At 39.3% G+C, this 17,691-nt stretch overlaps 1 protein-coding gene across 1 annotated transcript in view; it reads left to right on the top strand.

The window, feature by feature from the left end:
* RAB2A (RAB2A, member RAS oncogene family) overlaps positions 1–17,141 on the top strand; it is a 33,593-nt gene extending 16,452 nt beyond the window's left edge. The window contains exons 5-8 of the mRNA XM_053396067.1: positions 235–327; positions 3,029–3,140; positions 11,528–11,596; positions 15,884–17,141. Of these exons, the coding sequence (XP_053252042.1) occupies positions 235–327; positions 3,029–3,140; positions 11,528–11,596; positions 15,884–15,979 (370 nt within the window). The 3' untranslated portion in view covers positions 15,980–17,141. The remainder of the gene's footprint in view (positions 1–234; positions 328–3,028; positions 3,141–11,527; positions 11,597–15,883) is intronic.
* Positions 17,142–17,691: the final 550 nt, after the last annotated feature.

Here is a 17,691-nt window from a genome sequence, read left to right as displayed (position 1 = left end):
TGTTTTTTTAAAATCATTAACAGATTTCAATGTCTAAAACTGGTTTTCAACTAGTGGTGGAAGCAGAAGGGAACTAAAGTGACTTCCACTGCACATCAGTTGTCCAGTGTATAAGTCCTAGGTTAACAACTGGTAAAGTCATTAAATTTTCTGTTTATATATATTTTTAAACTTTTGCTTTGTTCATTTTTTGTTTGTGCATTGTTCCTCACTTGCGTTTTGGTCTCATTTTAGGAGGGACACTTTCAACCATTTGACAACATGGTTAGAAGATGCCCGTCAGCATTCCAATTCTAACATGGTCATTATGCTCATTGGAAATAAAAGGTATATATATATATATATATTTAAAAGCCTTTTGAATGGTGTGGATTAACAGTTAATTAAAAACCTGCTCCATAACAAGTGGCATATTGAGTACATGACCTTTATTTTTTTAAAAAAATAATTTTAACATTTGATGATCCTGGTTTGAGTCAGCTGAGTTGCCAAAAAACAACAACAACCCCTGACACTTTTGAATTTTTTTTTTTAGTAATATATCCAATTCTAGATTTGAATGCCAATTAAAACAAGGGTACCCAACACAGTGTTTCTAGATGTTTTGGCATACATCAGCCTCAGCCAGCATGGACTATGCTCAGGATGGTGGAAGTTGTAATCCACAACATCTGTAGGGCATCACATTAGCTATTCTTGGATTAAAAGACTGAAATGTTTATATTCCCTTTAACATTTAGCTAGCTTCATGTCTGAGCTGTCCTACAATGTGCTAGTTCTTTTTCAATCTAGACTCCTTTGCAGTTGATCTCAAGGTTACCACGGTGGAACTCTTAATTCCAGTTGGAGGCTTGTTGAATATCTTTGGTCAGCTTACTGCAATTCTTAATATAATCCTCTGGATGTTTTTTAAATGTCCTACTTCATAGTATTATCATCGATGAACAGATACCTTTGTTGTCTGGAAAAAATGTGTTGTACTCACAGAAGTACAACATTCAGTTGTTCAATTAATGCTGTATTATTAACATGCTGAGCTTTTTCATATTCTGTCTAGCACAAGTAGTTCACACATAGTTTGGACCCAATGACTTAAAGATTGTCACTATGCTACCAATAACTCTTAGGTTGGCAACATTGTATTGGAGAAACCAGATTTCCCAAGTTCAAGGAGAACAAAACTTTATCTAAAATGAACATAAAATTTCATTGGTGGTGATCATAGTTGTATTTCTTGTATTTTGCAAGCAGTGTAGTCCCCCTCCCCCCAAGATAAAAATAGCTTACTAGGTGCTGCTAGGTGGCTTTCTATACCAAGACTGAGGAATCTTTTTAAGCCCAAGGGCTGTACTCCCTTATGGTAGGCCTTGCATAAGCCAGATGCCAGTAGTGGGTGGGGCAAATGTAGGCAGAGCAACTGGTTTGACTTTTATATTTGTACAGTAGACTACACCATAGTCATGCAAAAGCCAGAGTTTCTGCACGCAGTTCAGTGACAAGGCACAAGCACCCGAGGCAAACAGCCAGAGAGAAGTGTGGCCTGGGGCAAGTACCAAGGCCTGATAGAGAGGCCTGAAGGGCCACTTTTTAAAAGGTACTATTATTTATTAATTGATATGCAATTTATGTACCAAAATGGCTCTAGGGATTGCTTATTCTGTTCTACACAGTAGTGCAGGTGTAGCACCAGTGAGAGGTGTAGCTTGATAGAGGGGCCTGGAAGTCCACATCCGATGTACAGACTCACTCCACTTCTACACAATAGACCAATCTGTGTGGTGAAGTTTTTACATGCATCACTGTAGTTACATAGGAACTTTCTGTTGTTCAGAACTGTTATTGGGCTGCCATTATTATTATTATTATTAGTAGTAGTAGTAGTCTACCACCCTTCATCCAAAGATCACAGGGCAGTTCACAACATAAAAATACAAAATGAGAACCCAAAATACATAATAAAAACAAGAAAAAGAATAAAAACCAACAACTCCCCTCCCACAATCCTACTCACTGAATTCAAAGGAACTTATTCCTAGCTAAGTGTGTGTCATAGCTTTAAAATACGGATAATCATTAACGTGTCTGTTGTAACCATTCCTCATAGGGGAGCTTGCTCCTTGATTCTAAACTGAGAAAAACCATTAAGGCTAGTGGCCAGCACTACATCTTACATTGGCTAATTCCATAACTTAAATAAGTGTTGAGTGAAGAAACATTGCATCTTGTGTTAGGTTCCAAGAGTGTCAAGGCCTGCAAGAGAGGGGCTGCTTGCTCTAAACACCACCTACAAAGAGTGGTCCGCAAGATGCAACTGTCCTGGGTGAGGTTTTGACAAACATCAATGTAGCCACATAGGAACTTGCAGTTATTCAGAACTGATCTTGGGCTGCTAATAATACATGTCCCATATAACTTATGCAAAGAGATTTTGGAGGAAGGACTGGGTAAGAGTGACCAGCAGGCATTGTATGTAAATGAAATGTTACTGTATTAATATCCATTCAAAATTTATATTTTCTGGTTATGAACTTAGATAGAAGCTGCTGTTAGAAAGCTATATCACAAAGTAGCATAAGGATGCATAAGCTGAGAAATGTAGACAGGAATGTCCTGTTTCCCACAATCTGGCTAATGAGGTTCATGAAAATGGCAGCTGGGATCCTGTCTGAAAAGCTGCCGGGAGTCATTTTTCCATATTATGCTGTCAGTGTATTTTTGAGGAGATGCCTCTCTTGTTAGAAATCAACATTGATAGTTCTTTGTCGTGATGCTTTTGGAGTGACTGTATGTCTTCTCTGCCATCCTCCTTCCCATTTTTCTCTCCTCAGCATTGGTTTTTAATCAGTAATAGTGAATAAATTTCTTTTTAGTCACTTAGAAGGTGATTAAGGTTCTATATTGGACTTCATCAAATGTAGTGTTGTCTGTGGTATACCTAGACAAATGGACTTAATTTTAAGTAAAGATATGTGCCTAGGTGAGTTAGCTTGTGCTTGTACAGGGAACAACTGATGTCTTGTTTTCTTAGTGATCTAGAGTCTAGAAGAGAAGTGAAAAAGGAAGAAGGTGAAGCATTTGCACGAGAGCATGGGCTTATCTTTATGGAAACGTCTGCCAAAACTGCTTCCAACGTAGAAGAGGTAATTTGGTGTAATTTATTTTATATTACATGATTACTCTCTGAGTATGATTTAGGTGGGAAGTTAGAGACACAGCTTTGAGATCAAAATAATGTCTCTGGATCCAATCAAATCTCCAGGATCCTGATCTGGTATGAGTCATTAACAAATGCCAAGGAGTAAGTTTTGTCACTCTCCATCTTCTCTTCTGCTAGTTATTTTCATCATTCTAGGTAAATGTTTGAGATTTTGGATAAAGAATGTGCATCACCAATTCATAATATTTTGTTAACTGAATATAAAATACAGGTGTCCTCCCACTTATGTGTGATCGACACACAGCTAGAATGCAATAATATAATTATCAAAGGGTGTTTGGACAGGGGAGAAAAATAATTGACAAATTAATCAAGAAAAATAAAAGTGATTTGGAAAATTGGAAAGAATTATTTTCCATTTTCGGTACACATGTTTTAAAATATACTTCAGATGGTCCTTTAGATCACTTTCCCAGAGGTCATGGAAGAAATGCTGGTGCTTGAATAATAAATGAGGCTGGGGGGTTGGGAACAGGGAATCTGCTGGAGATAATGATGGCAGTCACATCTCACACCGGAAGTTACTTTCAGAAGAAAGATACTAAATCAGGAGTGTCAGTTACAAATGGATGTGCAGAACCAGACTCTAGCCAGTGAACAGCTAATGGTCACATTCACAATTTTCATAAATTTACCTTACTTAGATGCCCAAATATAATTGTATTTAAACATTAGATTTTTCTGAAGCTTATTTTCTCACCCCCCTTAAAACTGAGTAATGTACCCATGTAATTGTTGCAAGTCCAGGGCAGACTGTAAGTTTCTTACAGAAACCTTGAGGCATGTTGGGCAAGAAGATTAGCCCAGTGGCTTTCAGAGGGGCAGACTTGAACTTCTTGTCCCTCAATTGGGACATATAAAGTTTAACTCAGTCACTTGAAAGCTGAGTTAATTGACCCCTATCGCTCCACCTTGTTCCTCAGTTCCACATAGCTTTAATAATTGCAGTCCAGTGCACCTTCCTCTCTAGGAGTAAAAGGTAAAAGGACCCCTGACGGTTAGGTCCAGTCGCGGATGACTCTGGGGTTGCGGCGCTCATCTCGCTTTACTGGCCAAGGGAGCCGGCGTACAGCTTCCGGGTCATGTGGCCAGCATGACTAAGCTGCTTTCTGGCAAACCAGAGCAGCACACGGAAATACCATTTACCTTCCTGCCTATTTATCTACTTGCACTTTGACATCCTTTCGAACTGCTAGTTTGGCAGGAGCAGGGACCGAGCAATGGGAGCTCACCTCGACGTGGGGATTCGAACCCTAGGCTCTGTGGTTTAACCCACAGAGTGGGTGGAGTTTACTTGGTGGAGTTTACTTCTGAGTAAAAGTTGGGGTCCGCTAGATAAAAAGAATATGTGGTTTTCTTATCTTCACCTTTTCTTTCATTGAACAAGTTTTTTGTGTATAAACTAATCTGATGAAGGCAGGAGGCAGATGCTTCTGCTTTTATCAGTGAACAGCAATAATCTACAAATAAATGAACTACAGTGCATCAACAAATCTCATGTGAAAATGCTCAGGTAAAGCTGGGAAAGAAATGACCTAGCTGTAGTTTTTGTGTACAGTGGACGCTTGGGTTGCGAACATGATCCGTGCGCTATGCACGTTTGCAACCGGCAGCGGTGCGTCTGCGCACATGCGGGTTGTGATTCAGTACTTCTGCACATGCGCAAAGCGCGATTTAGTGCTTCTGCGCATGCGTGACTACCGAAACCCGGAAGTAGCCTGTTCCAGTACTTCCTGGTTTTGGCGGGTCCATAACCCGAAAAACGCAACCTGAAGCGTCTGTAACCCGATGTATGCCTGTACTCAGCCATGGCCCCATTTTGCCTTCCCCAAATGGTTGCTAAACATTCACACCAGATTCTGCATCCAACCCCATTTTCTAGTCTTGTTATACAGTTTAACACCTTCTGAATGAATAAAATTGACAATGTCATATGATTGTCCACCAGGGTGCCCATCCAGAATTCATGTTGCTAACAAGTGGTAGACTTCAATTTTATTCATTATCCTGTGATGTTAGGAGGATAACAGATACAGTGGTACCTCGGAAGTTGAACGGAATCTGTTCCGAAGTTTGTTCGACTTCTAAAACATTCAGAAACCAAGGCGCAGCTTCTGAATGGCTGCAGGAAGCTCCTGCAGCCAATCGGAAGCTGCAGAAGCTGCATCAGTCGTTCGGGTTCCAAAAAAACATTTGCAAACCGGAACACTCACTTCTGGGTTTGCAGCATTCAGGAGCCAAAACGTTCAACTTGCAAGGTGTTCATGAACCAAGGTACGACTGTAATGGGAAATTCTCTGGGACACAAAGTTGAATCTGACCTTAATGGTGGAAATGGTTTATGCTCCTGAGATTGGTCCTGCTTTGGTGTAAAACTTTTTTGGGAAGGCATAAACTTCTTGATGAATATTTCTTCTATAGTTCCACATTTTCTCCAGCTTCAATGTATTAAGTCTTTCATGTTAGCCAAGGAACATGAGATTTATATCATCCCTTAGTAATGCGCTCGGATCATGTGATAGGTGAGGGATTTTTCCTGGTGCATTTTGTTCATTTTACTTAGGTGTGTGTTTGTTTTTTGCAATTTTATCTTGCTTTCTCCTCTACATATCACTGTGTTAGCACTCTTGCGCTCAAGTCCTACTCATGGGCTTCCCGTAAGTGCTTGGTTGGATGCTGAATTAGATGGATCTTTGGCCTGATCCTGCTGCCACATGTGTGATTTCTTCCTTTCTACTCCAGTTTTCACTATTTTTTACTTTATATTCTGCACTCATGACTCTCCCCCCCTCCATTTGCCTTCATCCCACACCTCTCCTTTCAGTTCTCACTCTATGGCCTGCATGTATTAGGGTCTCTTGCTCCTTTCCTTTCTGTTTTCTGAAACTATTGTATTGCAGTGGACCCTCGGGTTACAATACCTTCGGGTAATGTAACTTGGGTTGCGAACACTGCAAACCCGAAGTGTATTCTTCTGGGTTTCACCATGCGCAGAAGCGCTGTATTGCGCAGAAGCGGTACCTCTGCTTGCGGATTTTTCGGGGTACGTACAGACCCCTGGAACAAATTACATTCGTATCCAGAGGGTCCACTGTACTTTCCACCACAGATCACGCACTCTCACAGTTTGTCATCATTTTTCTTTCCTTCTGCCATCCTCCTTTCTGTTTTCACAGAATCCTCTCTAGTTTTTCCTTAGTCTTTTTCTTTTCCATAGAATTAGCTGTACTAGAAGTACTTAGCCCATCTGCAGCTAAAATTATTGGTAGAGACTAGCCCAATAATAAAATTGTTGTTGTTGTTGTTGTCATTATTATTTACTAAAGTGTTTATCTACCTTGTTCATCTTGTCTAGATTACCTCAACATTCTCTATTGGTTTTTCCTACTACAGTGGAACCTCAGTTTTCCGAAACGTTCAAAAACTGAGGATCAAAGGGCTGTCAGCAAATTCAATGGGGGAAAATGGAAAAACGTGCCTTGGAAGCCGCTTGAATTCTGAGGCACATTCGAAAATGGAAGCATTGACTTCTGGCTTTTTGGGAATTGGCTTTCGAAATGTTTGAAAACTGAGGTTCCACTGTACCACTTATCATCTGTCACTTCAGAGTGCCTTGCTAAAATATGCTGCTGTTGTAATTTCTCCCTTGTTCGTAAATCTGGTTTCCTCTCAATTGCCATGAACTTCAGAGCCATAGTCCTCAGAAAGTTAATTCATTAGCTCTTCCTTAAAGGCACTCTTCATACTTCATGGTAAATTACAGTTAATAGTTCTTCCACTGGGGAGAAACAAACCAGACTCTCTGGCTTGGCATTATGTTTTGCTCAAGAAAACTGATTTATGAGAAGAACAAATTTGAACTATCATGGTTTGTTTCTTCCATGTACTAGTGAAGTAGTATGGTTTATTGTTTAGTGCAAATTGGTCCAAAGAAACCCTAGTACAATTGTCACAAATTCAGGGCACTTTTAAACTAGTAGGTAATATACAAAAATTAAGAAGTGCTTCTCAGTTTTTTAAAATTTGCAGACACAAGACATGCATCTACCAGAAACCAAAATAAGCATACAGAATCTTATATGTAGCGTACTGCTGTGTGTTCAACGTCTGTACATCAAGTCACAGATTTAACGTTGGCATTGTTGAAAGGACTATAACAGATTGTTTTTGGGCTCCCTCCTAAAAAGCTGTCAACTAGAAAAAGAGGGAAAGGAGCTTCTGTATTTGCTGCCTCAATATTATGCTTAGTAATAGTAGCTTTGGCTGCAACAAAAAAAGGCTGCTGCATGAATGCACACACCAGAAAATCTGGCCCACAGTTTGAGAACCACTAAATTTTAGTGTCAGGGAAGATTTCTAAAATATTTTAATAACAGTGCTTGAACATGCCAAGGGTTTGTGGTTTTGATGGCATGTGGCAATTCATAGGGTTTAGTCAAACACTGTGCATAAACAGAATGGATTTCTGCTCACACAGAGAGCATATTCTTCCTCTCTTACCTGCAGCCCCTCCAAAATGTGCTCTGACAGGCCCCCAATCCACCAGAGCAGATTTGGGGAGCAATGAAGGGGAAACAGAAGAAAGGGAAGTCCCATTGCACAAACAAAAGTTTGTTTTCATAACATTGGATTCCACCCACATCCTCAATTTCTGAGAAGCCTAAGCTCTGATGCATAATAATATTTAGTGAATTAGAAAAAAAATAAAACTATACTATTAGAAATTTTCTAGTTTAATATTGAAAATCATTGACTATTGTAAATATAAATTAATATTGAAAACCACCAGGTGGCAGCATGTTACATGAAGAGAAAAGTCAGAATCTGATTATTTTAATGTTCTGTAAAGAGAAAGTATTTTTCTTTTTGTAGCAAGTCATGTTCATAAATTTTGAGTTTTATTAAATCAACCATTTATTTATAGGTGTTCTTGTTGTGCATACTAATATGCCAATAAATTTTGCAAGTTTGTTGACAAGCTGCAACCAACATATTGTCTATCTTTAAAAATGTGTCTTGTCTTGTCCCTGTGTTAAACCTGTAACATTTCCATAATTTGGATCTTCAGTCAGATTATGCGGTTATGGATTTATTTAAACTAAGACAGATTGGCATACCGCTGAATCTTGACACCAAAAAAGAGGATAGAAACATGTGAGACTTTGGCCTGAAATCACACAATGTCATTAGGCTTTCTCAGTCCTACCAACTGATATCTTTTCAACCAGAGATAGAATCATAGAATTGTAGATTTGGAAGGGATCCCGAGGATTACCTAGTCCAACCCCTGGCATTGCTGGAATCTCAAGTAAAGCATGCATGACAGATGGCCATTCAACCTCTGCTTAAAAACCTCTGATGAGGAAGGAGAGCCCACAACCTTCCGAGGGAATCCATTCCACTGTCAAAACAGCTGTTACTGGGTCCTACCTTCCAGAGCAGGAGAAAACAAGCTGGTTCTCTCTTCCATATGAGAGCTCTTGAGATATTAAGATGGCTATCATATCTCTTCTCAGTCTCCTCTTTCCCAGGTTAAACATACCCAACTCACTCAACTGTTCCTCATAAGGCTTGGTTTCCAGACCCTTGGTAATCTTGGCTGCCCTCCTCTGCACATGTTCCAGCTGGTCAATATCCTTAAATTGTGGCACCCAGAACTGGACACACTAGCCAAAGAATCCTTTTTGTATTATTTTTAACCTCTTGTAAGCTGGAACTCATTCTGAGCTTTGGCCCACCTGACCTTCTCCCTGCAACTGTTGGCTACTCATTTATACTCTTCCTTTGGGATTTCCCTTCCATTTCTTATACATTCCCTTTTCCTCATCTCAGTTCCTCTGTAAGCTCCTTATACAGCCACACCGGTTTCTTTAGATGCCTCCCGCTTTTCTTTCTTGTTGTGCATTCAGATGTTGGAGTTAATAAATGCATGGCACATTCATAGTCTACCACTGAACTATGATCACCTTCATAGGATATTGGCATTATTTCGCCATTATAATGGATAATTGTTAGAAGCCATGAGTTTTGCTGGAGTGAAAGAGAAAGCATATTTTAACAGTTATATGTTTACATAACATGAAATGGAGAAATTGCAAGCGTTTTATCTAGGTTATAAAACTAAGAACAAACTTTGGTTTTTATTTGTGACTTGTTTGGGAAGTGCAAACTACAAACCACTACCTCTTCTTGGCATTTGTTTCCTATTGGCTTACCATGACATGTAGTTTAGCCACTAACTGTGTAGACAGTCATAAAAGAGCATGGGAGCCTCCCACATATATGGGACTTCAATCATGACATTTTAGTTGCTGTATCATGACCTTTATTTGCCATCGGTACACTTCTTAATAGATGTCTAAAAAATGCCATACTCCTCTTTGCGTGTGCACATGTTTTGGATTTAATGCCTGAATTTTAAAAAAAAGTATTTTAAGGGTGAGCCATCAAGATGAACTAATATTTGAGAATTGGTTTTTTAAAAAATTGTTTTATGAAAACAAAGCAGATTGCATAAGAGATTACAGTTGTATGAAGTTCCAAAGTTATAAGTAGTTTTCAATTACTATGGCATATTATGCCCTTGCAGTAATTGGTGTTTTATCAGAAGCCAAAATACAATGTATTTCTTTTTTTATATTGAAAACTTCCATTTCTGAAGAATGCAAATCAATTCAGAGTTGGCTGAAAGCCAATTTCTGAGCTCCAGTGCACGTTTGAAAAACCTACTCACTTCCTAAGTGCCTTGTGAATCTGCAATGATTAATTCTTCTCATTATTTTGCTGCAAATTCTCATGACCCTCTGTGATGATTCGATCACCCACTTAGAGTTTATGCATATTCATATCTTTCCACTCATGGCTGCAGTTGTTCAAGTCTCCTTCACTGGCTGTGGTATGCACTTGGTGCAGTAATTGAGCTGCAGTAGATTGATTACTCTAGGGAGCTGTAAGGCCTTTAAAGGTGAAAACATATCAGTCCTGTTAATTAGGAAACAAAGCTCTGGTGGCAAGTTCAGCAGTCAAATGCTTCCAGTGTAGAAATGAGGAAAGGTATGATTTGTTCCCCTCCATGAACTCTGTTTACTTTTTAATATTTGAATTAGATTTGTGGCCAGGCGTGGCAAGCTTGAGTAGATGATAGCTGCATTGTAGGGTTGTAAGGAGTCAAAAGAACTTGATGTGCGATATTGGCTAACTTTGCTACTGCCATTAAAATCTTACATAGTATATTGTCTTTCAAATTCTTCTCATAGTATTAAATGGGGAAACAAAGCCATTTTGTGCATTAAATAATAATTGGCTAATATGTTAGGCATGGTAATAATTTAAAGTCAATGTTTCCTGTAGACTTTTGGGAGTGGGAAACGTTTTCTACTTTAAATTGATACCTTTCCATCATATGTAAGGTTGTCATTTTTGTGAGAAATTTTGAAAACAGTGGGAGGGAAGTTTGGCTTCCTTGAGCTAAAATGCATCTATAGTAACACTGCTTTCTGTGTAAACAATATTAAAGCTAATTCAGTTTCAGAAGCCTAATGATAAAATGCAAGGAAGGAGAGCAGGGGGATGAGATAAAAGTTCAGGGTGATAAGGATCAACAGGAACTTAGTTCTGTGGACATATGCAGACATTGTGCTGTGAAGACACAGAAGTTACTCAATAGATGTTGTGATCAACACTCTTGCACTTATGTATCTTGTAGATATTGTTCATATACTTCCTTTTTTTTTTTTTTTTACTATAGCCATATAAGCAACTTCACTAAAGACCCCTGAGTAAACTTAGCAGTCATGGAATAATGTGAGATCGTTTTGTGACTCAGGACCTGGTTAAGTAACAGGAAGCTGAGAGTAGAAATAAATGCTGCAAAGGATCAGATAGCCAATGGTACAAAAAATTGTCCGTGTGAGACTCTGCATAGCCACTTAGAATATACCATTATGGGCTAGATTCACAAGTAGTTTGCTTAAAAAGTTGCTAAGTTGCTATATAGTAAGGAGTGGGCACTTTCTAGAGAATGGGAAAAGGGGAAAAAAATTCCCCTCTTTATGAAACATCCCCATTTAGTGCAAAGAGGGGGCTCTGCTTAATCTCGTTGCATACATACACACAATCCTAATCCCTCCCCTTCCTGCAAGACTTTCCAGCAGGCACTGGAGAGCCCTTCATGTCATCTTCACTGGGAGATTCACACACACCCTACCTTTACTGGGACAAAAATTCTGTGCTTTTATTGTGCTATATTTATGAAGTGCACATATCCATAATTTGGGTTTAAAGCCTCAAATTTTATTATTTATTTTTCAGGCGTTTATTAATACAGCAAAGGAAATCTATGAGAAAATACAGGAAGGCGTTTTTGACATTAATAATGAGGTAAGTTCTTCAAATGTTAGAATGCTATAAGAGACAAAATAACAATACTCACATCTTGCACCAAGCTCTTTACACACACCGAACATATGCTGAGCTCCTTGTATACTCTGTTTTTGGGTAGATACAGTTAGAATTGTGGAGTATAAAATATAAAGTTCCTCTCTCCAACCAAGACTCAACTTTAAATCTTCCAAAGAAAAAGTATCCATCATTTGTATCTGTTTCTCCACATGATATCAGCAACTTTCAGATACCATTTTCCCAGTACAAATGAGTAGTCAAAAGGATAATTTGTCTGCCACATGTGAGTTGGGTACTGTCAGAGACAGAATAAATGAGACTTGCATGAAATTTTTACTATATTCAAGATTTAGCATGCCATCTTATGTGTAATTACATCAGAGTAAGGCCTCTTGAACTTGGGATTTGTTTCCAAGTCAGTAGCCATAGGACTGAGGTGTTAAATGGCTAGGTTCTATATACATGGAATTTGTCATCTCTAGTTTTGCTCATTTTGAGAGATTTGAAAACCATATTTCAAATAGGTGTACATACCATCCATGTCTGCACATTCTTTAGTTCATGGGTGTCATATTGATGCATGCTGAGATCTCTGTGGTATGTTCTTCAAAGTCTCATAATATACTTCCTTAATTGAAAATGACAGATTGTCATAGACTGGATGGTCAGGGCTAGTCTTTCATCTCTAGGTCACTGATTCATTAATTGGGAAGCTAGTGGCTGGAATCCAAACAACCACACACATCATTTCATACATCCTAGGGAGCTTTGAGCATATGTTTCTTGAAAATCAGACTGTGTGCTGCATTGCAAACTACTTTTGAAACTGAGAGGGATTTCAAAAGTAGTTAGTGGTTTTTCATGGGATCTGTTGCTAAAAGAATAAAAGTAAAACCCCATTAGGCAAATCCAATCTTTGGAAATATCTAAAAACTATATTGGGATACAGCCCTTATTAGGTGTAGTACATTTTATTATGTTATTTCCTGTTTGCCTTTTATTTGGCAAATGGCTGTCATGAAATAGAATTCTAATATTTCAGACCTAGAGGATATTAACTGTCAGATGAGACCTTCCTCCATTTTTACTTTCTGTTGAAACACATTGCTCAGTAAAATGCTTCGTGTTACAAACATCTCTGGCAAACTTGTCATATGCACTTACTTTTAGAGAGGTCTCATCTGCTCAGCATCTTGGAGGTTCCAGTATGACCATGCAACAGTTCCTCCCTTCATTTATGAGACTGTAGAAAAGGGGCAGGGTTGTCTTCAGAGTTGTCATTCTTCTTTATTCTCAGTTCTTCTGAAGACTAAATACTGGGAAACTAATATGAGTTACCGTATTTTTCGCTCTATAGGACGCACTTTTTCCCCTCCAAAAATGAAGGGGAAATGTGTGTGCGTCCTATGGAGCGAATGCAGGCTCCTTGGCTTCGCTGCGACGTGCCTGTCCTGAAAGCCGGAGGAGGAACAGAAGGGTCTCCTGTTCCTCCTCCCGCTTTGCAGCGACGCGCCTGTCCAGCGAAGCCGGAGGAGGAACAGAAGGGTCTCCTTCTGTTCCTTCTCCAGCTTCGCTGAAGGGCGCTGCACCTTCTCCCTCTCTGTGCAGCGCCTCTCCTGTGAAGGAGAGGCGCTGCGCAGAGAGAGAGAGAGAGAGAAGGCGCAGCGCCCCTTGAGCAACGTGCCTGTCCTGGAAGCCGGAGGAGGAACAGAAGGGTCTCCTTCTGTTCCTTCTCCAGCTTCGCTGAAGGGCGCTGCACCTTCTCCCTCTCTGCGCAGCGCCTCTCCTGTGAAGGAGAGGCGCTGCGCAGAGAGAGAGAGAAGGCGCAGCGCCCCTTGAGCAACGCGCCTATCAAGCGAAGCCGGAGGAGGAACAGAAGGGTCTCCTGTTGCTCCTCCTGCTTCGCAGCGACGCGCCTGTCCTGGAAGCTGGAGGAGGAACAGAAGGGTCTCTTTCTGTTCCTTCCCCAGCTTCGCTGAAGGGCGCTGCCCCTTCTCCCTCTCTGCGCAGCACCTCTCCTGTGAAGGAGGGGCGTTGCGCAGAGAGAGAGAAGGCGCAGTACCCCTTCAGCGACGCGTCTGTCCTGGCTTCTGCTTTAGCCCTGCGCAGCCTCTTTGGGCAGGGGGAGCCTTCATCCCGCTGCCCTGAAGAGGCTTGGCGCGGTTACCCCAGAAGCCAGAACAGCCACACGGTATCCCAGAAGCCTGTATCCTGTTCTGGCTTCTGGGGTTCAGAATAATTTTTTCTTGTTTTCCGCCTCCCAAAACTAGGTGCGCCCTATGGTCCGGTGCGCCCTATGGTGCGAAAAATACAGTAGTTTTACTTGTCTTAAATTGTGCTTATTTTTCACAAAGTGACATCACCTTACTGGTTTTCTCTGATGAAGATTATCAGTCTCCGGTAGTGAATATTTAATTTGAATGTGGTCTTTTGTGTTGAGAAATTATTTTTATTATCTAATAGAAACTGTCTGAAAACTAACAAGTGCCCACAAGTCAAAGGAAAACTTACTTGAACAGGATAGTCGGCTCATAAAAGTGATGGAGTGAATTCACTTTGTTACAATGTCACCAAATCCGTATTAGGGCAATTACCTCTTGAGACCAACCAAAATATCACAAAATAGTGTGCAAGTTTTCAAGTTCTCCAGAACTCTTCATCAGGCTAGATGGTAAACATGGTGATGGGGTGGGGAGGAGCTTTTTTGGCTGGACAGCAGGTGCAGGCTCCATGTCTTCAATGACAACTATTTTCTTACGGGTCTAACAGCTATCTTTATATAAAGAAACCAAATAAATCTAACTATTCAGTGTTTTTAAAATTTGGCACATGCAATACTTTCTGAAAATGAAGCTTTCTTAGAGCAAACGTTGCATCTTCACAAGTTGTATTACTCATTTTGTATTAGTTCTGTCCAGCCTCCTCTGCATGAGAGGGGTTTATCCATAACAGCACAAACCTTCCCCTGTTCATGCTGGGCATGTTTCTACTGTGCCTTGAAGAGCCTGAAGAGCTGCAGGCCCCTGAATGTGTGTAAATTAAGTGTGGCAGGATCTAGGATTATCAGGAATAGTGGTATGACTAGCACAATACCAGCATGAGAAGGCAGGGTTACACTATATACTATGTGTCTCTCCTTATTTTCCCTAGTACCATTTGAACTATCTCATTCTCATCTGATAACTAAAGAACATATGGTTTAAAGTTAGCAGTGGATAGCATATATATTGGACAGTAATCATTGGCTCTGAAAAAGAATGCTTGTTGTATCTGTCGAGTTTCATATAGAATCTGACTGCTTTACTGTGCCTTATGGAGATTTGATTGCCGTATGCTGTCAAGAGCCAACAGTGCATGCTATTTACTTGGCTCAGTGCCAAGTCTGGCTCCTTGATTCCTCAAGAAGTTGCTACCAGCCCAGAGGGGGCAAAACCAATGAGCCATAGGGCATGCTTTTTATTAAAGAGGAGTCAAAGAGCGAAAAGAAACCACATCAGCTGCTGTCAATACTGAGCTAGTGCCAGAAACCCCAAGGCTACTACTGTTGCAGAACAACTGCCAAGCACTATAAATCTGAGATTTACTGTGACGCAAAGTTTCCTTAAGAGCTTAATTTCTGAAGCTACTGTATTACTTTTCTTAAAGTGCTGTATTTTTAGGTAAAATCCACTTGAGGGAGTGTGGGTTAGGATATAAGTGTAAGTTTGATGAATGAAAGAACTACTCTGTGTGTGGTTCTTGGCAACTTGCCATGTCTTTGGGGATCATAGAAATTATTGATGACACAGAACACTTGTATGCCCTTAGTCTGTACAGCTGACTCAACATAGAAGGAAATGCAGTCAAGAGAAGAAAAGGGTTTGCTGTGTGAGACCAGAAGAAACCTGAACTTACTTCTTTTGGTGGGACCAAAGGTTTATTAGGCATATTAAGAATTTCTACTGTTATGAAACAGTTTGAAAACCTTCTGTGTATAGGTTTGGCCCATGCTATATACATTAGTACTGGCAAGGATAGATTATTCGATTCTGTTGTACAGAAATGGTGAAAAAATGAAATAATAGATCCTATTCTTGATTTTTGTTTCCTTAATTGCTACCAGACATTGTTTTTAATAGGATTTCCCTCCTACAGCTTGATTATCATGAAAAGGAGACAATAAGTTTAGATGTTCATAAATCAGAAGTAGATTAACTACTTTAAAATGCTGTAGCCTGTGGCAGTGTTCCAAAAACATTAATGTGCATTCAACTTTTATTATTTCAGGCAAATGGCATTAAGATCGGCCCTCAGCATGCTGCTACTAATGCAACACTTGCAGGCAATCAGGGAGGACAACAGGCTGGTGGAGGCTGCTGTTGAACCTATTTTTACTTCCTAGCTGCCTGAAGGGGCCTACTAACTTGTTTCACCCTCCCCCGCTCAATTTCAACTACGACATGAAATTATTGTAAGATGGCATCATGTTGCAGAAGACTTTATTCTTCAAATTCTTGTACAACTTTGAATAAATGGTTAATGTTCACTTAAAAGACAGGTTTTGGAGATTGTATTCATATCTATATTTCCATTTGATTTCTAAGTCAATTGATGTGATTATTTTTTGTTAAATGTTGTCTTGTGCCCTTGACTACGAACTGTATTAAACACTACAAAGTCATCTGAGTATTTTAATCAGTTTGTGTAGTTAGGTTGCCCAACTTCAGTGGTTTCCTAATGTTTAATATTGTAGAACTGTCTTCAACTCTTGTCCATTTTCAAGGCTCTAAAGAAAAACAGAAGGACTCTTTTCTGTATTTATCATTTACTTTCTGTATATATAGTTTAATAACTTGCTTGGGTGTATTTGCCAAGCTATAATTCTTTAATGCATTTGCATAAATTCTATACATTTAGAGCTTGGAACTACAGAAGCATTATTAGGAATTTGCTTAGATGCTGAATTTTAAACCTTATTGACATTGTTAGCATGTTTGTCCTTTTGTCATTATCCTAGAGTCCAAAAAATGCTTTATGTATAGTATTAGAAGCTACATATGCCTATTTTAATGCCAAATGTTTGCTATTTGCTCACAACTTCCACAGCACCTCTTCAGAAATGGATTAGCTGTTTGCCTTAATTATGTAGGTTAAACATATTATAATGAATGAAAAATACAGGAAGCATTGAAACTCATAAAATGGCACATTATGAAGACTTCATATTTCTTAAAACGTTATTTGCCTCTTCATTTCTAGGTATATTTCCATCAAGGATAGTTTTTCAACTTAGATGTACAGTGGCTGTGTAAAGTTGATTTGGTTCTTTTTCTTTTTTGGTGACAACTTGTAATCTTAATATGGTAAGCATCTTGTCTATTGTGAAGGGGGTGTGACAATAAAACTGCCAGATTGAAAATCCTGATTAAGGCCAAACTTGGAAATGCTTTAGTGCTGTACTCCACATGATGATTTTTTCCAATTTCCCCCATACTTCTAATGAATTAGTATACATCACTGCAAAATAAACTCCTGTTTAATTATATATTTCAAGTAGAGAATATTAATGACACTCTTTAACTACATGAGAGCATCTTTTCTTGACCCTAATCTGTATTGCTGGGTTTTCCAGGGTAAACTATTTATAGATATGTTCAAATGGAATTACACAATTCTTGCTCTTCCATATTTAGGTTGTCTTGGTGGGCATACTTCAGCTGAAGAACACATTTTGGAGTCCAGTTATTCATTACAGCTGTATCTCATTCATTCCTCTGAGTTCAGAGCAGCACTTGAGCTTCAAAGAAATCATGAGGTGGATTAATAAGAGAGATGGTGACCAGTCCATACTTAGCAAGGAGCCAATAACTATTTGTTGACAGGTAAAACAAAGCTTATCCATTTGGTGCCTGTTGCTGAGAACTACTTCATACATTTAAAAATCACCCCCACCCCAAAAAACATTATTTAACAAAGTGAAGGTTTGTAATTTTTTTCAATTTTGAATCTACACATTTAAAGTGTAATTAAGGTCCATTTCTAAGCTAATCTTGTTCAAGTGATTTTTCCTTACATAATAATACACCTGCACAAGA

The sequence above is a fragment of the Podarcis raffonei genome, chromosome 7 (genome assembly GCF_027172205.1).
Source record: "Podarcis raffonei isolate rPodRaf1 chromosome 7, rPodRaf1.pri, whole genome shotgun sequence".
Classification (NCBI taxonomy): Eukaryota; Metazoa; Chordata; class Lepidosauria; order Squamata; family Lacertidae; genus Podarcis; species Podarcis raffonei.
This window is presented reverse-complemented; position numbering and strand designations above follow the sequence as displayed.